The sequence below is a fragment of the Rattus norvegicus genome, chromosome 1 (assembly GCF_021556685.1).
Source record: "Rattus norvegicus strain SHRSP/BbbUtx chromosome 1, alternate assembly SHRSP_T2T, whole genome shotgun sequence".
NCBI classification, from domain to species: domain Eukaryota; kingdom Metazoa; phylum Chordata; class Mammalia; order Rodentia; family Muridae; genus Rattus; species Rattus norvegicus.
The window spans coordinates 99,407,867-99,431,701 of record NC_141534.1 but is presented as its reverse complement, the minus strand read 5'-3'; the positions used below and the strand labels follow the sequence as shown (position 1 = coordinate 99,431,701).

Here is a 23,835-nt window from a genome sequence, read left to right as displayed (position 1 = left end):
ACATGGAGGAAGCTTGAAGTGACTTTCACGTAATATATCACTCCTAGGATTTGAAGGAAGGTCACCCTTCTCGCAGGTCAGAACTTAACTCGTTCCTATCCATGGCTCTGCATAGTCAGTTAAGTATCATGCTGTGTTGTCTATTTCCGAAGTGCACTTTAAACCAGTCCCTTTTTCCCATTCTACTGCCGTTCTTTTCACTGCAGCTCTTGTTTCTGGCCTAGTACATTCTATGGCCTGTGGGCCAGGCCCACCCAACTGAGTCCAACTCTACAGTTGTCAGTACATCCTTTACAGACACGGAGCCACCCTGTTACCACCTGGAGGAGAGAGGATTTTTTTTTTTAAATGCAGGGGGTTGATGAGATGGCTGGGGGGTGGGGGTGGGGAGGCAGGTAACGGAACTTGCAGCTAAACCTGATGACCCAAGTTGGATTCTCAGGACCTACATTGTGGGAGGAGAGAACAAGTTGTCCTCTGGCAGACACATGCATTCAATGGCACTTGCAAATATGAGTAATCAGTGTAAAAAAAATGCAGTCAGTACATAGACACCTGTATCTTTACGTTAATGTTAACAACAACAAAAGTCAACTAAAAAATGTTGGCACACACCGCTAGTCCTAGAGCTTGGGAGGCCGAGGCAGGAAGATCTCTGTGAGTTCAATGTGAGTTCAAGGCCAGCCTGGTCTACATAGCAAGTTCCCAAAAAGCCAAGAGGACATAATGATACTTTCTCAAAACAAAACAATCAAAATGCTCTCTCTATCCCCAAGAATACAACGTAACTCATCCAAAAACCTAAAAAAAAAAAAAAAAAAAAAAAAAAAACGTGATCAATTAGGATGGGATTTGGAAGAGTTGGTGACTGAGAAAGAGCTGTAAAAAAGGAGACAGAAACAAGCAGTTTCCAAAAAGAAAAAAGAAAATAGTCATGGTGTTCTCGTAAGTGCAAGTCCTCTGGCCACTTAAAAGATGGAGAGGAGGGAAAACATTGCTAGACTAGGATTAAACATCTCCCACGTAAAAAGAGAACTAATCACACGAAGATAATTTTTCCCTGATCCTCAGGTACCCTGGCAATAACAGCATCTACAACTTAAGACAAACTACCTCGAGGGACAGGGACTCACCAAAGACATTCAAAACTACACAGCAGTTTCTAACTTGGCATCTGATCCACCCACTCGTCTCTCTTTTTTTTTTTTTTTATCTTTTTTTCGGAGCTGGGGACCGAACCCAGGGCCTCGCGCTTGCTAGGCAAGCGCTCTACCACTGAGCTAAATCCCCAACCCCCACCCATTCGTCTCTTATTAGCATGGTTCATGGGAACGTGCAAAGCTCAGATCTGTCCTCGGAACCTCCTATATTCCACTGCCCTACAGACAACAGACCAGCGTGGGGGACAAAGTCCTAGTCACTTGCGATTAGTGGGAAAGGTTCACAACTAGAGACTGGTTTCCATTCCGCCCTGTCCGGCACGCCTGCTCCCAGTCGCTGGCTGATGATTGCAGCAGCTGTGACAGGGCGAGAATGACCCTGACGAACAGCAGGGCACTCGAGGAGGTGCTCTGGCGCAGGAATCACGCTCCTCCCATAAGCAAACCTCCGGGATCTTCCAGGCCGCTCTTTCTCAGGCCCTCGAAATTTATTAGGCTTCCGGACACCACTCTAAGATCCGGCCACTTCTTAAGGGAGATCTGAAGTCCGCTGGCCATGAGCGGCCCGAGCAGCTGGAGGCGGGCAGCCACTGTGATGCTGGCCGCGGGCTGGAGTCACGCGAGCCCCGCCGGCTTCCGGCTGCTGCTTCTCCAGCGAGCGCAAAACCAGCGCTTTATGCCCGGCGCGCACGTCTTCCCCGGTGGCGTGCTGGACGCGGCCGACAGCTCGCCTGACTGGGTAAGTCTGTTCGCACCTCGGCACACGCCACCGCGTTTCGGCCTAGGCCCTGAGCCGCCTCGGCAACCCTCCTTTCCTGGGCTGTTTCACGGCGACGCGGACGGCGCGGCGCTGCCAGATGACGTAGCGCTACGCATCTGTGCTATCCGCGAGACCTTCGAGGAGGCAGGGGTGCTGCTGTTGAGGCCGCGGGACTCTGCAAGGGCTTCTCAAGAGCCCAGCATCGCTCTGTCTCCTCCGGCCGGCCTGGCGGACTGGCGCTCGCGCGTGCGCAGTGACCCACGCTGCTTCCTCCAGCTGTGTGCGCATCTGGACTGCACACCGGACATCTGGGCGCTGCATGACTGGGGCGGCTGGCTCACGCCGTATGGGCGAAGCAGCCGCCGCTTCGACACCACCTTCCTCCTGTGCTGCCTGCGCGAGACCCCGCGCGTGGAGCCCGACTTGGCTGAGGTGGTGGGCTACAAGGTAGGAGTCGCGGGATCCGCCCCCCCCGGGGGGATGAACTGAGCCTTATCCCAGACCAAAAGCTTGACCTTGCTCAAGGACTCTTAAACCCCACCCGGTTGTCTAAGCAGGGGCTCAGCAGTGCTCCTAGCTACCTGTTTTGGACACTTCACAATTCGCTTCATGTCCTAAGTCATTTTAATTCGGGTTTCTAGAACTCATTATAGGATTACAGTCCCATTAACGTTCTTCTTCCTTCTTCAACTCTTCCTATTTCTCTGTTCCCATCTCCCTCAAATTTCACTCCCTCTCTCCTTTCCTTCCCCATCTTTCTCCCTTTTCTAACCCCTTTCTGTCTCTCTGTCTCTGTCTGTCTGTCTGTTTCTCTGTGTGTGTCAGTCTGTCTCTCTGTCTCCCTTTTTTTGTGTCCCTTGCACCAGGCAGTTACACTTCAGGCCTAGAACCCGAGGCCTTGAGTGTGCCACTGCTTCAAGTTCATCTTTATTCAGAATATTTTCAACTGTCCTTTGTTTTCCTTTTGTAAAATAAACAAAATGACTCATTCTAAATTTCGTGTCCACGTGTGAGTAGATGCGCATGTGTGCAGGTGCCCACTGATGCCAGAAGTGTCTAATCTCCTGGAGCTGGAGTTAAGGAAGGTTGTGAGCCACCTTGAATGGGTACTGGGGACTGGACTCAGGTGTTCTGCAGGCTAGTTCCTCTCCAGATCTCAGTTGAGCCACAGCTCTTGCTCCCTTCCCTTTTTCTTTTAACTGTAGTTACGCATATGCTGAACTGCTTGGCCTCCCACAGGGCATGGATGCCTTCCTTGTTCACTTGTTTCAACCTTTTTCTTTCAGTACTCCAATTAAGTAAACTCAATGGCTGTTTTTTGTTTTGTTGTGTTTGGTTTTGTTTTCTTTTTTAGAGACAGGGTTACTCTCTGTAGCCCTGGCTGTCCTGGAACTGACTCTGTAGACTATTGCTGACCTTGAACTCAGAGTTCTGGCCGCCTCTGTCTCCTAAGTGCTATGATTAAAGGCATGTGCCACCACACCTAGCTCAATTGTTTTTTTAAGTTAGCACGTTTCTTATGAGCTATCAAAAGTAAATAGTAGCTCACTCTCTCTCTGACTCTCTTCCACTCTTCCGCTCCTCTGCTCTCCCCCACCCCCTCTCTCTCTCTTCCTCTCTTCCTCTCCTGGCTTGACACGATAACCTGTGTGTGTGTGTGTGTGTGTGTGTGTGTGTGTGTTTCTTTCATCCCGTAGGCTTTCGCCCGATTCTCGGTACCGTGTCGGTGCTGGCGCCGACAGTCCCCCCAAATAAAACAGACAATAGGGTTCTAATTGTAATCCACAGCAACCCCAGCACATGGAGCATTCTCCAAAACAACATGTCACCAGATGACAACTGGATCAAGGAAGGAATCGAAAAGGAAATTTAAACATTTCTAGCATCGAGCAGGAGAAATGACTCAAAAAAAAAAGTAGTATTTCTGGAAGCATTATAGATGCCTGTAACTTCAGTTCTGGAGAACCTGACGCCCTCTTCTGGTGCACAGATGTCTAAGCAGGCAAAACACAAGAATAAAAAGTAACTAAATATAAAACTAAATGTCCCCTTTTTGTTTTATCATTTTAGGGTTAATGGGGTTGCTGAGAGCAGGAGATAGGAAAGAGTCAGGCAGTGTGATAGCTTTGTCAGTTTGCCACGACCTAGACTTCCAGGAGCCTCTTGGTGCAGATGCCCAGAGACCTTCCATAATGTAGGATGCAGACTCACAAATGCCTCTTTCATCTACCCTTTCCTTTGGAGTACTGTACAAAGCTGGATGTGCTTGCCCAGACATTCTCTAGAGCTACTCCGCTATTCCCTCCACCAGGTGACCACTTATAGAGTGGCTCCCTCCCTTTATCCACCTCATGTCCCTCCTGCTAGCACCCTGCTGAGATCTGTAGCTTTGCTCTCTTAAACTATAGTAAAATTTATTTATTTATTTAACTTATATGAGTACACTGCAGCTGTCTTCAGACACACCAGAAGAGAGCATTGGATCCCATTACGGATGGTTGTGAGCCACCGTGTGGTTGCTGGGAATGGAACCCAGGACCTCTGGAAGAACAGTCAGTGCTCTTAACCACTGAGCCATCTCTCCAGCCCAAAAATAGTATTTTTAAGTTGTTGTGTAGTGTGTGAGTTTAGCTCTTGTGACTGAAAGAATTTTACTTACTTACTGTTAATATTTTAATTGCCATTCTTTATTATTAAGGGTTATTATTTATTTTTATTATTTGGTTGTTGTTCATACATGCAGCTGACCATGGAGCCCAGAAGAGAGCATTGGATGCCCTAGAACTTGAGTTATGGATTGTTGTGAGCTGTCACGATGTGAGTGCTGGGAACCCAACGCTGGGAGAGCAGCAACTGCTTTTAACCACCAAGGCAGCTCTCTAGCCTCTGGTTCTTTCTTTCTGAGACAGGACCTCATTATCTTACTCAGGCAGATCTTCACTTCCTGAACACTGGCAGTTTTCCTGCTTCAGCCTCCTGACTAAGCAGGACAATGGGTACCTGACAGCATCTGGGCCTCTGAGGTGTTCTCATGCCATCTTGGAGAGATCTAGCAAGGCCTTTGGATAAGTTAATGTTTTTCACATCAAGTAGATCTTGTATCCCCATCTAATAGCCACGGATCTGGCTGATGACTGAATAAATCTTACAAAGCTTCTTCCTTTGTCTCCTACAGTGGTTGTCCCCATCAGAGGCAACTGAATGTTTCCTGTCAAAAGAAATCTGGCTGGCACCACCACAGTTCTACGAAGTGAGAAGACTTGAAAACTTTGCCTCTCTCTCTGCGCTGTACAGATTTTGTTTGGATCACCCATTAGAAGTACCCGAGAAATGGCTGCCAATAGTACTTTTAACTTCTGATGGCTCCATCCATCTTCTCCCAGGTGAGTCAGAGAAGTACCAGTGCTCTGTTAGTATTCACGTTTGGTACAGCCAGGCTTCTTGGCAGCATCACCCAGTAGAGACAGGAGTTACAGCCTGTTTTATATGGCCTCTGCCTGTGGGTGTGGCAACCTCTGCTTATAGGCCACATGTGCCTCCTGGGAACTGTGAATGCAGCCCAATACAAAATCTTATCCTTCCTTAAACTATTGAGGGATATTTTTTCTTTGCTTCTTTGTTTTAAGGTTTTTGTTTGCTTATTGCTTTATTGTTGCTCAGCTGTGTGGTTCTCAGACACAAACTTTTATGTCAAGTGTTGCAGTAAATCTCCAACCCCAATAAGCCCATGCAAAGAACACACAACTCAGTTACAATATTTATAAGCCGCACTCCTAGATTGGGCAGATCCACCACTGACTACTCTATTCCCCAGCTATGAGATCCCTTGCTACTTGTGGCTTCTGCAGGCCACGTGGTTCTGCTCCATCTTCCTTCTACCTCCTCTTCCTCCATCCTCCTCTATCTTCTCTGTCTCCTCATCCCCTCTCCTCTTTCCTCTCATCCCCATCTCTAAAATCTCCAGCCCTACTTTTCCCTTCCACTGCTCTAGCCTTTATTTGACCAGTTAAAATGGGGAGAAGGTTCCCGTGAAATCACCTGAGTATGTGATCCACTCCTCCTTGGGGAAGCCCCTCTTGAGGAAGCAGAATTAGCATCAAAATACAAACAGCACCAGGGCAATCCACAACATTTCCCACTCTTTGTGCAATTAAAAGGCTTCTTTTTCTCAGGTATAAATTGAGCACAATTATTATAATTATGTAATATATAAAGTATAAGATATACCTAACATGTAGCCTATCAATTTTGTCAATTTAGATAAAGCACTCTATCATCTATCCTAACCTAAAAGGCTTAAAGGCTTCTGTACTTGAATTAAGTCTTGGTTTTAGTTTGTATACCACCTGAAAACCATCTTCTCAAATCTATATCATCTCTCTTAAACAGCTTGAGTTGGCTCAGAGACTATAACCAGTCTTCAACCCCGTCAGAAATCTGAGGATGACTTAAATATTATCTGAAAACATAGGAAGCACAAAACATAGCTTCTAAAACTCAACCAATCTGTAGAGACAGCTGACTACCTGGACAGTCTCCTAATTTCTTATAACCTTGGAATATCAGTCTTCAACCTTCTGGCCCAGGATCACCTGACAGACCTTTGTAAAGCAGGATTGGGAAGCACTGCTTACCCTGTCTTGGCAGAGCTATCAGTCAACTCTTCCCCATAGTGTGTACTTTTCCTGGACAGTATTTTTGTCTGCAGATGAATTGAGGCAATTTTAGCCTGGTGGCTATCGTGTCACAATTGGAGAAACTCCGTTAATGTTCAATTTATTCTTTGCACCAAGAAAGGGGTGCTGTCAGGAGCAGACATGTCTCTAGTCAAATGATCTTTAATAATGAAATGGCCTTAACTGTCATATTCTGTGGACTTCTGATGCCTTTGAAGACTATCTATCTTTGTAAAGTATATCTGAACTGTTAGGCCTTGACTACTCTCAGCCATTTCTAATTGAAATATCTTGAAAACATTCTTTTATAGTTTGTTATCTAGCCCTTGACTCATATTGCTCAATAATCTAAAAACAGTTTATAATAGCAATCACAGAAGGACTAGGTCTAAGCTTTGAATTCTTAAATGTGTTGTATAAGCACAATGTCTATCTAAGAGTAACAATATTATTCTTAATTTTTGTATTAATGTAAGAAATACCAATAAAAACTTTAAATTTGTATCAAATAAATTTTGTACCAATGTAAGAAATTATAACTTTAACTTTGCATCAATTATAAAGATTTCTATTAGTGTAGGATATGGCTATATAATCTTCTATTTAAGAGTAAATTTGAGGGGGCTGGAGAGATGGCTTAAAGGTTAAGAGCACTGACTGCTCTTCCAGAGGTCCTGAGTTCAAATCCCAGCAACCACATGGTGGCTCCTGACCATCTGTAATGAGACCTGATGCCCTCTTCTGGTGTGTCTGAAGACAGCTACAGTGTACTCATATACATAAAATAAATGAATAATCTTTAAAAAAAAAGAATAAATTTGATAACCGATCTTTGTCTATTCCTCTAATTTCTATGATATTACTATATCCCCCTTTTCTCTTCCACCCCCTTTCCTTATCTAAGAAGGAAGGATAGAGAAGAGGAAAGGAAAGGTAGAAATCCCTGAGTCAAAGCTCTCTAGTTTCCTTCCTGTCCAAAGTTACAACTTTTGTAAAGTATTCCTTAAAATGATAACATATCTGTAATTCATAATATTACCAGAACCATCCACCCCAACATAAGGGACTGGGATGACAATCTTTTTTTGTCTGTTTCTAGCCGAATTGGGGTGAAGAATTCCCTTCTGGGGCCCCAGGGGAAATAGGAAAATGGCTTTGTCAAAGGAGAGCTGGCATCATTTGCCTTCCAGTCACACTGTGCTGAGAAAGTTCATTGCTTAGCTGACATCTTGACTGTGGCAGTCTGAAAGGCTGAATAGGTGAGCTAGCTGTTCGGGAAAAGTTCTGGAAGCAAGTCTTTAGAAGAAACAGCTTCGATGTAGTTGAGGTAGAATCAAACAAGGAGCCAGAATGGAAGGTTCCAGAATCTCAGCATCTCGGAGTGTGAATCTTGTCAGGGCTGGCTTCCTCTTCTTTCATCCTGCAGTACACAAAGCTTAGAAGCATCATATAGCTCTGTAAAGACATCACACGGAGCATGCAGGGTGCACAGATTGGTTAATGAAGACCAATAAAGAAAGATAAATGCCTTTCTTCAGAAGTTAGTTTGATCACATAATCAGACTACAATATAAATGTCCATTTATGCCATCTTAAAGGATGGTGTGTAATAAATAACAAGTCATGAGAAGTTTGTACCCAATAAGTGTTATTGGCTGTATATAGACATTTAAATCTCAACAGGTCTCAGAGTTGTCTCCATATACAAAGACATAAACATTATATATATGTGTGTGTGTGTCACCTATCTTGTTGATTGTGTTAGTCTCCCTTTTCTTCTCCATCACCAAGATGGATTTGTCATGTGTGATTTTTATCAACTTGAAAGGAATCCATAGCTTTTCTTTTTCTCTGGAAACATAGGCATAACCCCTCCCCCAGCATAACAGTTTCTGTTTTCCATTCTGATGTCAGAATATCCTTAACATAAACAGGCTGATTTAGTTCAGTAGTTTTTTTTTCTACAATCTAATGTCTTTCAGCAGCTGTAGTGTTTCATTCATTAGCATTTAAAGACCTAAGGTTAATAAAGCACTATGTGATCTATCCCTGGGGGGTTTTGTTGTCTCCTCTTGTTGGTTAAGCATCTCCTTTAGAGTTTGATTAGATCTCCCCGTAATCAAGTGATTACGGGGTTGTCTTGCAAGATTATGTGATATGTAACATGCTTTATATTATAATATGTACTAAACTGCCGCATCTTATTAGAGACATATGCTGGGCCGTTCCTTGACCATTTTAACTTGTAGGGACGTTCCCATAATGGCCGTAACTTCTAACAGATGTGTAATTACAGAGTTGGCCTTTTCCAATGCTAAGGCAGCTGCCCACTGAAATCCTGAATATGTGTCTGTAGTATGATGCACATATTTCAGTTTACTAAAATCTGTAAAATGGAGGACATCCATTTGTCCAATATCATTTTTGGGGGTACCCTTAGGTTTATTTTTTGTAGGCAGTGGAGTTTGGTTTTATAATGAGCAAGTAGGACATTGCCTCACAATTTCCTTGGCTTGTTGCCAAGTGATAGAGAATTCTTTCCTTAAACCTTTGTTGTTAACATGGTTTTTTTTATGGAATGCTGAAGCCTCTTGTACACTTCCTATCAATATCTGGCCCATTTCATTATTACCTTTCGACAGGGCCTGGCAGACCTGTATGGGATCTAACATGTGTTGTATATAGTGGGTACTCCTATTTCGGATCATTTGATGTAGCTGAGTAAATAGTGAAGTCAATTCAGAACCATCCTGAGTAAGTTCAGCAGTCTCTCTGTGTAAAACAACTCTGTATATTTGGAGTCAGTTACTATATTAAAAAACTCTTGAAAATCTGACAACACCATGAATATTGTAAATAATTTAGATTTTCAAATTGACTTATAGGGACTCTTAGCCTTGTCTTCGGGGGTGGGGGAAGGAGCAGAGGACTGTTGTCTCAGGTTAGTTGGGTTCTAATCACTACATTGTACGCCATTTTGTTACAGTAAATCACCAACCCCAATAAGCCTGTGCAAAGAGCACACAACTCAGTTACAATGTTTATAAGCCACATGTCTAGATCAGGCAGATCGACCACTGACTACTCTGTTCCCCAGCTATGAGATCCCTTGCTACTTGTGGATTCTCCAGGCCTCGTGGTTCTGCTCCATCCTCCTCCCACCTCCTCTGCCTTCATCTTCCTCTGTCTCCTCGTCTCCTCTTTCCTCTCTTCTCCATCTCTAAAACCTCCAGCCCCACCTTTCCCTTTCACTGCTCAATCACAGGCTCTAGCCTTTAATCAAGAGGTTTGGCCTGCCTGGTGGCTTAGTGATTAAAAGAAGATCGCTGTCACTCCACTGTGTGCTGAATGCTTTAATCCCAGAGTTGGGGAAGCAGAGGCAGTCGGAGCTCTGTGATTTGGAGGCCAGCCTGGTCTGCAGAGAGAGTTCCAGGACAATTAGGGCTACACAAAAAACCCTATCTCAAAAAACTGAGCAGGGAGAGGGGAAGAAGGTCAGAGTCATAAAATATACATGTTTCTAGTTTGAGTCTGTTCTTGTGACAAATACCATGACCATCAGCAACTTTGGGGAGGAAGGTGGTTTATGTCAGACTGTGGGTTATCGTTCATTATTGAGAGAAGCTGGGGCAGGAACTTCAAAACAGGCTTCAAGCTTTACCACACATAGCATTTCTTCCAACCAACGAACTCACTTCACATATCAGAACCATGGAGGGGTTGGGGATTTAGCTCAGTGGTAGAGCGCTTGCCTAGCAAACGCAAGGCCCTGGGTTCAGTCCCCAGCTCTGAAAAAAAGAAAAAAAAAAAAAAAAAAAGCATGGAGAATTCTACTTGCTAGTTGGCTCACAAAAGACTATGCTTAGGTCAATTTTTTTCAGTTTGGGACCCACTGACTAAGGAATGGTTCTGCCCACAGTGAGCCAGGTCCACCTATATCACATAACAATCAGGACAATACTTCCACAGGCCAATATGATCTGGGCAGTCCTTCGATTAAGACTTTTTCTCAGGTGACTATGGGCTGTATGGTTTTGTCCATGTTAACTCTAGGACACACAGTGTTTATTTATTTTTATTTATTTATAGATCTCAGGCTGGCATAGAACTTGCTGTTTATCCCAGACTGACACCCTCCTGCCTTCATTACCCCTCTGCTGGGATTACAGGTGTACCACTGTGCCCAGCCCATAATGTTTATCATACCTGGAAATTCTGAATTTATGCATATATATTTCCTAGGCACGAACAAAATTCTCTAATCATGCATTTTTTTTCACTTTTACATTTTCATTTCAAATTATGAAATGTCAGCTTATTTGACATAATTATGAAATTATGAAATTATAGAATGTCAGCTTATTTGAATTAGGAGGTTTGCTGGTGATCAGTTGTAGTTTGGCAAACACTGATTAGTGTTGGGGCAAACACTGTGTGTCCTGTCATATTTCATGGTTGCCTCTTCAGTTCCTGATAATCCTGATAAGAGTTGTTACTCACCCTACAGAGGGATAGTTTAGCAGGGTTTAAGATTTACTCTTATTTTATGTATATGAATGTTTACGTACATATATGTGTGTGTGTGTGTGTGTGTGTGTGTGTGTACCACCAATGTGCTTAATATCCACAGAGGCCAGAAGAGAGAATTCGTTCCCTGGAACTGGAGTTACAGGTTGTACTGTGCTGCCATGTGGGTGCTGGGTCCAGTACTCAGGGCCTTTGCAAGAGCAGCAGGGCTTCTTAACCCCTGAACCATCTCTTCACCTCCTAGCAGTTTTTTTTTTTTTTTTTTAAGATTTATTTATTATATATAAGTACACTGTTGCTGTCTTCAGACACACCAGAAGAGCCCATTGGATCTCATTACAGATGGTTGTGAGCCACCATGTGGTTGCTGGGAATTGAACTCAGGACCTTCGGAAGAGCGGCCACCGCTCTTAACCGCTGAGCCATCTCTCCAGCCCACCTCCTAGCAGTTTTAATACAAATGATAAGAGTTAGGGTTAGGGTTAGGGTCAGTGGTTAGAGGCTGTGTTGCTGCTCTCTCAGAGGATCTGAATTCAGTTCCCAGTACCCACCCCAGGCTGTATACATGCACACATGCACACACATGGATTAATAATAAAATGAATTTAAAAAAATAGCAACAAGAAAAACACCAACATGAAATATATGCAAAAAAACACTGCTTTATGTCCTTGATATGTTGGGGGAGGTTATGAAACAATGCTCTGTGAAAATAAATTTTTAATATTTTTCAGGAGATGAGCTGTATGTGAAAGGCTCAGACTTCTTAGAAAAGAATATGTCTATTGACAAAAAGACTGAAGAAATCGTGACGGAAGGCAAAGTAGTTAACCGGATTGTGATCCACAGTCCCCATCTCTACGAAATCTACATGACTCTAACGTCAAAGAGCGAGCACGGGTACCCAAAGAGCTACACAGCGAAGAAGAGCTGCACTGCTCGCCTGTGAGCTGCACTCCTGTGCACTGTCAGTGAGGACTGACCGGACCTGTCCAAAAGCTAAGGAACGTGTCCATAAAAGCCACAATGAGGTGTTTTCTGTGTCACCTGCATTTTGGGACCCTTTGCCATTTGTCAAACCACACAGCAAGCCAAGTATAGAATGTACAAAGTATTAAAGCTCTTGTTACCAAGATAAATGGTTTCACAATGGTTGCCTTATTGGTTGAACATTGGGAAGGGGTGTCCTGCCATCTTCTAACTGTCCCGTGGGGTAGAGGTTTCCTGCTGTGCTGTGGGGATTGAGCTCCGGATCTCCTATATTTTCACAGGAGTTAATCCAGAGAGACCTAATTAAATAGTGCAAGGGGGTGAATATGAGATTTCTCCCACATGGTCCCTAGTTGGCAGCTCTGTTTTGGCAGGTTGTGGAAACTAAGAGGCAGGCTTTAGCTAGAAAAAGTGGGTCTTGAGGGTTTGAGTCCCACTTCTGTGCCAGCATCTGAGGAGATGTGAGCAGGCTGCCTCACGTTTCTGCCTCCATGAAGGTCACATGTTTCTGTCCGGCATTTGATCATACTAAGGAAAGTAGGGAAACAGTGACTGAGACGTCCTTCAAGGGTGACGTCGGGGTCTTGCCATATACTCAACTTGATAATTAACATACAGTGGTTTAAAACCAAGTGGCATTCATTTTGACATCGAGATTTTATTTTATTTTATTTTTTTTTCGGGGCTGGGGACCGAACCCAGGGCCTTGCGCTCGCTAGGCAAGCGCTCTACCGCTGAGCTAAATCCCCAACCCCCCTTTTTTTCCCCTTTCCTTTTTTTTTTTTTTTTTTTTTTTTCGGAGCTGGGGACCGAACCCAGGGCCTTGCGCTTGCTAGGCAACCGCTCTACCACTGAGCTAAATCCCCAACCCCGAGATTTTATTTTTCATTCTACTTATTTATGTGTACACACACACACATACACACACACACACACACACACACACACACACACACACACACACACACACTGGAGTGCATACCATGGAGCATTGTGGAGGAGAATACCTTACAGGAGACTTCTTTCCTGCTGATGTGAGTCCTGCAGATTAAGCTTAGGTCAGGAAGCCATAAAAAACATGGACTGGTGAGATGGCTCAGCAGGTAAAGGCACTTAACTGTGCATGCCTGGCAGTCTGAGCCTGATCCCTGGAACCCATGTAAAGCTGTGAAGAGAGGACCTACTCTACAAAGTTGTCCCCTACCTCCATGGGTGCCACAGTGCTTGTGTCATCCCACACATATAGTGCATACACAGATATAAAACACATCAACCTTTATATTTTTACAAAGTAGTAGTTAATGAGACTAGAGAGAGAATATTAAATTAACAGGGATTCCTCACATACACACATAAAATACATATTTTCCTAACTCTGTGTTTGTGCTTTTGGGTCCCTATTGGTGTGTGTACATATTAGTGGTGTTGTGTTTTATAAAAAAGAAAAAGGAGCCAAGGATATGTTTGATAGAGTGAGGTATGGTGAGTGGGAGGGCGTGCCTCTGCGGGACCATGCTGAGGCATCCCTTCCCCTTTGTACTGGCCACATGACAGGTATAGTATAGAAGAGAGTTTATTTAGGGCATGGGAGAGGGAGTTGAGAAGGGAGTAGAGATAGAAAGACAGACAGACAGACAGACAGAGAGAGAGAGAAGAGAGAGAGAGAGAGAGAGAGAGAGAGAGAGAGAGAGAGAGAGAAAGGAGGAGGAAGAGGAAGAGAAGAGGAGAAAGAAGGCCAGCCAGGAACACATAGAGAGAGAGAGAGTGGGTAAGGGAATGAGGACTGAGAGGGAAGGGGCAGGGAGAGAAAGAGAAGGGAGTAAGATTGAGGAGGGGCCAAGTAGTCCCATTTATAGTAAGCCAGACATACCTACCTGCCTGTTACCAGGTAACTATGGGGTGGGCGGAGTCTAGAGAAAGTGCAAATAAGTGGAGTTCCCCACAGACCCAGAAGAGGGTGTTGGATCCCCCATTGGAGTTTTTGGAGGTTGTGAGCTACTGGGGACTGAATTCAGGTCTCCTCGATTAACTGTTGTGCCATCTCTCCTGCCCCAAATCTAGTTGTTGGTTTTTTTTAAAAAGAAGGTCCCAGTACGCAAATGTGAGATCTAGAGATAATAATATTCTATGTGCCTTCTCAATCTACCAAAATTCTTAGGATTATTAGCCATAGTGTTCATTCTCACGTAGTCTCACTGCTGGAAGGGACCCTGGTGAATGCTACCGTTCTGTCAGTGAGGAGGCTGGGAGGTAGATGGGACCCTTTGAGTTTCCATCCTGGCTAAGAGAGCTTGGGCAGAAGGCCTGACCTTGTGAAGTCGCTGTCTTCTCTGATGATCTTAGGAGATGTCTAAGATAATAATAACCATATAGGTATGTCTGTTTCTTGAGAGAGGGACTCCCTATGTGACTCAGACTGACTTTGAACTCCCAGACTGCATATCTCCTGCCTCTGCCACCTGAGATCTGGTATTACAAGAGCACACATCATGCCTTGAGGCCGTTTGTTTTGACATAGCCCTGTGTAGTCCAGGCTGGCCTTGGAGTTGCTGTGTAGCCAAGGATGGCTTTGAATTCCTGATCCTCTTGTCTCAGCCTGTTGAGTTCTGTGATTACAGGTTTGAGTCATTGCTTGCCAAACTCATTGCTGATGTTTTTAATCTGAATGAAGCTTGTTTCCCCCAAAGAGTCATTTGGAGAAACTTATATAACTTCCCACTAGCAGTAACAGCCTTCTCCATCAGCCCCAAATAACAGCTGTCTTCAGACTCTGAAAAGTTGTTTTAGAGTTCAGATCAAGTTCATTACTTTTATCTTTGTAGTCTTTTTTTTTTTTTTTAAATTCTCACAGAGCTCTATCTGCCTCTGCCTGTAGAGTGCTGGGATTAAAGGCATTCGCACCAAGCCAGCCAGGTCTCATTTGGTATTTTGTACCCAATAGGTTGCCTGGGCCTCTCTCCCTGGTGGATTCTATGCAGGTGCTCTACCACTGAGCTACATCACCCACCCTTTGTTAGTTGTTCTTTATAAAATTTTCAAGACAATTGGTAGCCCTAGCTGGTCTGGAACTCACCATGTAGACCAAGCTTGCCTCAAACATAGGAACTCTGCCTGCCTCAAACATAGGAACTCTGCCTGCCTCTGACTCTTCAACTGTTGAGACTAAATGAATGTACGAATGTACTATTAGGCCCAACAAAATTGTGTGTGTGTGTGTGTGTGTGTGTGTGTGTGTGTGTGTGTGTGTGTACTTGAGTCTGCCTATTTGTAGAGTCTGGAGGTTGATGTTAGAGCATTTTTTTCAATCACTCTCCACTTTACTTTTTTGACAGAGTCTCTCACTGAACCTGTACTGCTCACCATGACGAGGCTGAGCAACTAGGTTCAGAGATGTGCCTGTCTCTACCTCCCAAGCACGAGTGCTGTAGGCACTTGCCACCACATCCAGGGTTTTACACTTGTGCTGGGCATCCAAACTCAAGTCCTTGTGGCACTGAGACATTTTTTTAATTGCAGCACAGGACTCATAAAATTGCCTGGGTTGGGGGTTGGGGATTTAGCTCAGCGGTAGAGCGCTTGCCTAGCGAGCACAAGGCCCTGGGTTCTGTCCCCAGCTCCAAAAACAATAAAAAAAAAATTGCCTGGGTTGAATGTGAACTCACTCTGTAGCCCAGGCTGATCTTGGAGTTGTGATCATCTTGCCCCAGCCTCCTGACTAGCTGATGTTACAGTGCTTTGACATCAGGCCCAGTTTGGTACCCATACATCTATGTGGTTGATAAACTCATGGATAGGAATGGGGAAATAGCTCAGTGGTAAGGCACTTGCAGTACAACCATGGGGACCTGAGTTCATATCCCACGTACCCATGTAAAACTAGACATGTTGGTTTTCTGTAAATGCCAGTGCAGGGAAGTGTAGACAGGCAGATTTTCGGGATCTGGTTAAAACCAACCCATTGAGGCCAAAGCTGTAAGTGCTAAGTCCATTGAGAGACCCTGTCTCATAAAGTAAGGTGGATTAGCCCCAACTCTGCTTCGGTTAGCTTAGTCTCCAGCCTTCATTGGAGACATGTTATTGCAGAAACCCATACTTGGCCAAAGTGCAGAGAACCAGAGATGATAGAGAGCTTGACCTAAACAGAACATTTGCAACACCCAGGCTTAAACACTGTGGAAGAGGGGCATAAAGAACCAAGCATCAAAGGATGTGCAGCAAAACTATGTTCTGGACATAGTTGACATCAGGATCACACTCATGAACTTACTGCGACTGTGGTGACCTGCACCTGCCAGCATCTCATCATTGGTGGGAGGGGCCCTCTGTGAGGGACTATCAGTTGAAAGAGCCAGAGTTGGGGTACATCTAAGGCCAGTGGGAAAATTCCACCAAAGACCTTTGAGCACAGAGACCCCTCCCTTCCAGGAGGAGTAAAGCTAGTTTAGTTCCTGGAACAGCTGCAAGTCAAACTGTTAAACAAAGCTACCTGTGACTCCCAACAGGCCCCCCTCCCTTGGAAAGTCCACTGACCACAAGTCAGTTTGAAGGTCTCTTTGCCCTATCAATAGTACCTGCCTAGTTATTATTGTTTGAATTCTGCCATTATTGTTTGAAATCTGCCTCTATCAAAGGTATTTAACTCCCCGTTAGAGTCTACTCAGTGTTGGCTCCCTCCTGAGGTGGGATGGCTCCAACATGTTGGAACAATAAAATTCCTCTTGCTTTTGCATCAATCACCGCCTCCGTGAGTCTCATTCAAGAGATCCCAGAATAGGTTCAAGTTAGACCTCATACAGCAGTTAAAGGTTTCTGGGTGCTCTCGTGCTGTTATCTTCAGCGGTATAGCATGCTCCAGTAAATAACTGCCTGCCCACACTCATGTGGGTGATTCTAAGTAAACTCAGTGGCTCACACACAAGAGACAGGAAAGCAGAGTGGGCTTCCTGAGAAGAGAGGGTTCAGTAGGAGAGGGAGAGGTGTTAGAACGACTAAAACTCTTAGTATAAAATGTGCTGGTGAATCTTGGTTATCAGCCGGGAAAAGGGAACCTCAACTGAGGAACTACCTTCATCACATTGGTCTATGGGCATGTTGGTGGGCATTCATTCTCTTGATTGCTTGTTGATGGATGAAAGTCTAGCCCACTTTTGGCAGTACTATCTGGAACACCTGGCCCTGGGCTTTAGAAGAAACTAGGTGAGCAGCCAGGGAAAGCAATCCACTGAGGTGCATTCCATCATGGTATCTGCTTCCATTCATTCTCTCTCTCTTTTTTTTTTCTTTTTTTTTCGGGGCTGGGGACCGAACCCAGGGCCTTGCGCTTGCTAGGCAAGCGCTCTACTACTGAGCTAAATCCCTAACCCCGCTTCCATTCATTCTTGAGTTCAGTTCCTGTCTCGATTTCCCTCAGTGATGAATTGTGTGACCTGTGAGCCAAATAAACCCTCTTCTACCCTAAGTTGCTTTGGACCATGTTGTTTATCATAACAATGGAAACGAAAGTAGACATACATGTATGAAATGGTCAAATAACAAAAGATATGGAATAGAGGGGAAAATGGTAAGAGGAAGACATCCCAATGTCAACCTCTGGCAGGCACACACACACACAGAGCCAGGTGATTATCTGGTGATTATACAATTAGACCTGTAATTTCAGAACTTGAGAGACTCAGTCAGGAAGGATGCTGACTTTGAGGCTAGCTTAAGGTCAGCTTGGTCTACACAGTAATTTCAGAGCCTGGCTGGGATAGAAAGTGAGACAACAAATAAATAACATACAAATAAAATAACCAAGTTTTAAAAAATAAAAGAAGTAAGTTACAAACATCCAAAATCAGTAATGGGATAGCTGAATAATATATATGAAATGCTTATGGGGGAAAGGGTGTGTGCCTAATAATAATTCTGTATCAGTCTCATGTAAAAGCAGTAGAAATAATCACTTAATGTGTGTGAACTCTGAAGTTCCTCTGTCTCTGAGAAAAAGTCATGAGTAGAAATTTGTGTTCTCCGTAGACAACTGAAAGATTAATTAAATAAAAGGTCTTTTAATAAAACATTTATATTGTATGTCTATGTGTTTATGTTTACCTGTATGTGTTGCTGGTACCCACAGAGGGCAGAACAGGACATTTGATCCCTTGGCGTTATCGTTACTGGTGTCTGTGAGCATCCCGATATAGATGTGGATGCTAGGATCCTGACTGGGTCCTCTGAAAGAGCAGTAATTACTTTTAACCACCAAACCAGCTATCCAACCCATCACGTGACCTCTTAAAATGGCAGTATACAGTAGAAACCCTGATGACAAGTGTAGAAATCAATTAACTAGCAGCAGTATGTCTGAATAGACTGCCAGTGCTTAAAAGAACTTAAACATTAGCTGTTTAAAAAAAAACCCTCCGGGGTTGAGGATTTAGCTCAGTGGTAGAGGCCCTGGGTTCGGTCCCCAGCTCCGAAAAAAAGAACCAAAATAAATAAATAAATAAATAAAGAATAAAAAAACCCTCAGATTTTTCATGTAAAACTCATAAAATTCTATATTTTTTCATAAATAGAAGTGTCTATGGGAAGAATAGGAAAGAATATGAGAGGAGAGAATTGATACTTCCATAAAATGTGTATGTTACACAGAACAGGAAAAGACCTATGTATGGTATGATACAGATACCACTGTATCAAAGTCAGTGAATCAAACAAAAGCATTTTTTTTTACAAAGGCAGATATCACTGTAAAAAAAAATAATCCAAGTTCTTCCTTTCTGTCCACTTAATTCCCAGAAATAACGACTTTGTTAATTCCTACGCCATAAGCTTCAGCTTGTTCTCTGACTTGTCCTTAACTTATTATCTCTTTTATTCTAACCTGGGTTCAGCAACATGGCTGATTTCCTGTCCTTGTCTTCTTACATCTGTCTCCTCCTCAGAGTTCCTGGGACAAATCTCCCTTCATTCTAACCTGAGTTCCTATATGTGACTGGTTTACAGCCTTCTCAGAGTTCCAGGCGAATCCCGGGCACGTCTTACTATTTCTGAGTATCCTCTCAGTTCCTGCTGGATGCCTCAGCTCATTGACCAAAAGCTTTCTTATTGACAGGTGTTGTTTATTAGCTATTCTCTCTACACACCTTTAATGCCAACACTCAAGAAAGAGGCAGAGGTAGATGGGTCTCTGTGAGTTCAAGGCCAGCCGGGGTACATAGTGAGACCCTGCCTCAAAAATACAAAGTGAAATTATTATTGCTGCTGTTGTTGCTACTATTGTCATTGTTATTTTGAGGCAGGGTCTCACAAAGCTTCCCAGGCTGGCCTAGAACCTACATAGGTAATGCAGGTTAGCCTTGCACTTATTATCCTCCTGCCTCAGCCTCTGGAGTGTCAGGATTACAGGAGTCTTGACCATTCAGAATCATTCTGGTTTTCACAAGTCATGTGTAAAAAATTATAAAGCACAATCCTATAACACAGAACCTAATAAAAGGAGAAAGTGATTTTCCCAAACTACAGAGAGGGTTTTTTTCTCCTACTTTCCTTCCTGAGCCTTTAAATACACATTGGCACCACGGGTGAATCAACCACTTGTGTGGTATTTTGCCTTAGGGAAAAGTTCCTATTGTAGTCCAGCAATCCTGCCTCATGCTTCTCCTGCTGGGATTGTAGCAGTAAGCCACCCTACCTCTTCAGGCTTATTTGTGTAGGTGCATTTGTTCCTGAGGGTCCAAAATCTTGGGTGACATCCCTCAGGAGCCATCTACCTTGTTTGTGTACATATGGATATACACGTGCAATGTGCACACTCACAATTCAACATAAGGTTGCCAGAGGAGAGCATAGGCTCTAAATTGGACTCCCTTGAGACAGTGTCTCTCACTGAATGTGAAGGTCACCATTTTGAGTAGCTTGTCTGGCTGGTGAGCTCCTAGGAACCATCTGTCTCTTTACCTCAATTCTAGGATTATAGGCAACTATAGCCATGCCTAGCTTTTTACATAGGTACTGGGGATTTGAACTCAGGTTCCCATGTTTGCATAGCAAGTCCTCTCACTCACTGAAACATCTACCTAGCCACACTTTTTTTTCTTGTCTTTTCATCCTCCTGATGCTTATGAAGCAGGTCAGGCTTGCTGGTCATCAAGTCCGTGGAATCTGCCTGTTTCTTCCTTTCTGTTTGGGACTGCACCACCAAACTTAGCTTTTAAAAAATGGGATCTAGGGATCAAACTCACATCTTTATACGTATGTGGCAACAAACCGGAAGTCTCTTTGTTGCCATCTTGATTCCCTTACCGGAAGATGAATACAATTGAAATATGAACTCAAGCAATTTTGTTTTTTCAAAATTCAACCATCGAAGAATTCTTTTGTAAAATCATTTTGGTGGGCAGAGTCATGGTTCCTTCAATTTTAACAGACTATTATTATTCCACTTCTTGTTTGTTGCCGATGCCCAAGACGGCACTGATAGCTACCCCTCTCCATGCTCCTATGTGTCCTTTATTTCAGTGTAATCACATGTAATTTAGAACCACTATGTCTGTCTCAGGATACAAGATCGGAAAATAGTTTTAAAAACCCCTATGCTACCACAATAAAGTACAGGTGTGGGTAGAACCTGGCTCAGGAGGTGGGGCCTGTTCCAAAATGTAGTCAGGTGGAAATGCCAGGAAGACACAAGTTCTGGGTGGCTGATTTGAGCACCCCGCGATGGCTGCAAGCCAAAGTCAGATATTGATATGGAAGAGATCCAATGTAAGTGCTGTGATGGAGACTGCAAGCTGGCCCTGGGGGGAGTGGAGAGCAGAGTCTCCTGGCAGGCACTGCTAAAGAGTTAGCTTGCATGCAGTCATTCTATCCTGGGGGTCTGGGGGATGGGACAAGTAAAAACCCTGTACAGGTTGCTCTGGGGGAGATGAACCATGCAGCCTCCCTAGATCTGTAGTTCACCGCCCAGCCTGAGGGTGGCGCTGTGGACAGCCAGGCCGTTATCCAGGCCGTTAGCACGCAGGTGCTTCTAGCCCTCTGGAGCTCTGTGCGCAGGCGCGGGGTGAGCGCGGGCCGTTAAGAGTGCGTGCGAGGGCCTTGCGAAGGCTGCTAGTGCAGAATCTCCCAGGCAAGGTCGAAGCGTCCAATTTGTTGGCGGTGAAGGACGTGCACTCTCACTCCGTGTGCTGTCTCACCTGTCTGTGTGGTGTGAGCTCCTCTGTGAGAGAAGGGCAAGGAAGTGTCTGCAGGATGCTCGAGGTCCTGGTGCTGAAGGTGAGGAGTGCCTGAGGCCTTCCTCGAGGAGCTTCCCCACGTGCCGCTGCCATCTTAGGTCTCCAAAACTCGGGTGCCTTAGGCTCGCTTTCAGCTGAGCGAGTGGAGCAGTTGCACCCTGGTTGCAGATGTGGTGGCAAATGCTAATATACTTCAAATATTCAGTATATGAACTGGGCACAGTGGAGCATGCAGGGAAATCACAGTGAGTTCTGGGCCAGCCTGGGCTACATAGTGAGACGCAACCTCACAAACAGCAGCTCCCCAAATTAAATATTCATTGGTGAACCGATCAGTTACAATTGAATTTATTCTGTAAACTTAGGCCTTGTAACCTTGGTAAGGTCACTCATTCTAAAATTTGTGCGTGTGTTATCCTTGTGGGAGTGCCTGTGCCATGGTGCACGTGTAGAGGTCAGAGGGCAATTGACGTGAGGCTTCTGAACTCCGGTCGTCAGGCCTGTTAGCAATCACCTTTTACTCAATCATCCTACTGCTCCTGCTTAGTTTAACAAATGTATTTATTTTAGCTGCTTAACTCTAGCTCTGGCTTGCTTGGTACTCTTTATGTAGACCAAGATGGCCTTGAACTTACAGAGATCAACCTGCCTTTTTGCCTCTCCAGTGCTGGGGTCAAAGTTGTATACTACTGCGCCCAGCAATGTCAGGCATCTTTTAACAATTATTTTTTTATGTGTCTGTGTATGGATATGTGCATGAGTGCAGGAACTCTCTGAGCTGGAGCTCCAGGCCGTTGTGAGGTCTCCCCCCCACCCACCCACCCAATGTAGGTGCTAGCAACTGATTGATGAGAGTGGAATTCCGGGTCTGCCAGAGCAACCACTCTTAACCACAGAGCAGTCTCCACAATCCATCAAGCATCTTTTCATGTGATTAGCTCCATTGGAAAAAATGCCACCTCAAGTCCTCAGTGCATTGTTTTTTTGTTTGTTTTGTTTTGTTTTTTTGTTTGTTTATTTGTTTTGAGCTGTTTGGATTTATAGTGTGGTGCTCGAGTCTCACAACACAGTGTTCTCTTTACATTCTGAATTATTAGTCCCTTACCTGAAAAGTGTGGTGATTCCCCTGCAGGCTTTACAAGCTTCACGAGGTGAAGTAATTATATTGTAGCTGCTGCTGGCCTTTTAGAATCTGGCCCATATCATTTAACTTCAGCCATGTTAAAGCACAGCACAATTGTGGGGGTGGGGGTGGCGAGTATTCAGATCACAATGAACTCAGTCTGAAGAGTACAGCAATTTAAGACCTGTTTAAGATGTTGAGATTCTTTACAAACCGCGCCTGGTTTCTTTCACAAGAATGGGTACTGTTGGCTCAGAGATAGTGCCCAAGATTTAGGGTCTAGGGAGTTAGACTGAGGTAAATGTAACACGCCGGTTGGTGTTTTGGTTGGCCTGGCACAGAGATAACACAGAAGTCACTTAGGCTGATGAAAGCACAAGTGACATCATTCATGAGAATAGGTTTATGATCTAAAAGCATAGAAGAAAGATCTGGGCTAAGTAAAAACATGAATTCTGGGAGATATGGGCAGAGCCTGTCTCATCAGACAGCAAAGGGTCACCAGGTTGTTAAACTCCATCGCTCCTGGCATTCCAGGAAGAGCGGCTTCGCACCTCATTCCACTGAATAGGTAATCTGTGTGTTTAACCTTCTGGCTTCTCCAGTGCTTATCTGTGTGCACAAGGCTCTTTTCTCCTCTACAGAGAAGTGATTTTCTCCTACTCCATGATGTGCTGGTTACTTAAGAGTTGATACAACCTAGAATTGATCATCTGGGAAGAGCATCTCAATTAGGAATTACCTAGATCAACCTGACCTGTGGGCGTGTGTGTGTGTGTGTGTGTGTGTGTGTGTGTGTGTGTGTGTGTGTGTTGATTGTTAATTGATGTGAGAAGACACACCCTATTGAGGGCTTTGGCCCTCCTGGATAGTATAAATGAGAAAGCTAGCTGAGCAGAAGCAAGTAAAGATCCAGGTGTTTCCACTCTGGGAGACTCACTCCTTCTAGTTCCAACCTTGGCTTCATTTCCCTGCAGTAATGGACTACAGCTTGGAACTGTAAGCCAGATAGCCTGTTTCTCTCTTGCATTGTTTTTGGTCACAGCCACAGAAAGGAGACTAGAATACATGGTTGACTGTTACAGTCATAGTCTCTTTGGAGTCATATGATACACTTTTTTTTTTTTTCTTTTGAGCTGGGGACCGAACCCAGGGCCTAGCACTTGCTAGGCAAGCGCTCTACCACTGAGCTAAATCCCCAACCCATGATACACTTTCGATCAGTTTAGTAGTTTACTTTTCCTTTTGCTGTGTCATAGCCAAGCAGCCAATGCCAAGTATAGTGGAAGGCTTTTGTATTGTTTGCCTCCAAGAGTTTTATAGCCATCTTGCATTCATGTTTATTATGAGGAGGCACATGCTGTGGCTGGCATCCCTGTGA

At 44.3% G+C, this 23,835-nt stretch overlaps 2 protein-coding genes across 5 annotated transcripts in view; both read left to right on the top strand.

The window, feature by feature from the left end:
- Positions 1-1,556: 1,556 nt before the first annotated feature.
- On the top strand, positions 1,557-12,262 carry Nudt19 (nudix hydrolase 19). 2 transcript variants are annotated; one of them, XM_087555183.1, is made up of 3 exons: positions 1,557-2,367; positions 5,096-5,303; positions 6,310-7,425. In XM_087555183.1, exons 1-3 carry the CDS (start codon positions 1,717-1,719, stop codon positions 6,312-6,314), a joined length of 864 nt encoding a protein of 287 aa, XP_087411309.1. In that variant the 5' UTR covers positions 1,557-1,716; the 3' UTR covers positions 6,315-7,425.
- Positions 12,263-21,150: 8,888 nt separating this feature from the next.
- Tdrd12 (tudor domain containing 12) overlaps positions 21,151-23,835 on the top strand; it is a 72,430-nt gene continuing 69,745 nt past the window's right edge. The window contains 1 exon segment of one of the 3 annotated variants that reach the window (NM_001432607.1): positions 21,151-21,371. In NM_001432607.1, the coding sequence (NP_001419536.1) occupies positions 21,348-21,371 (24 nt within the window). In that variant the 5' untranslated portion in view covers positions 21,151-21,347. 3 annotated transcript variants of the gene reach the window in all.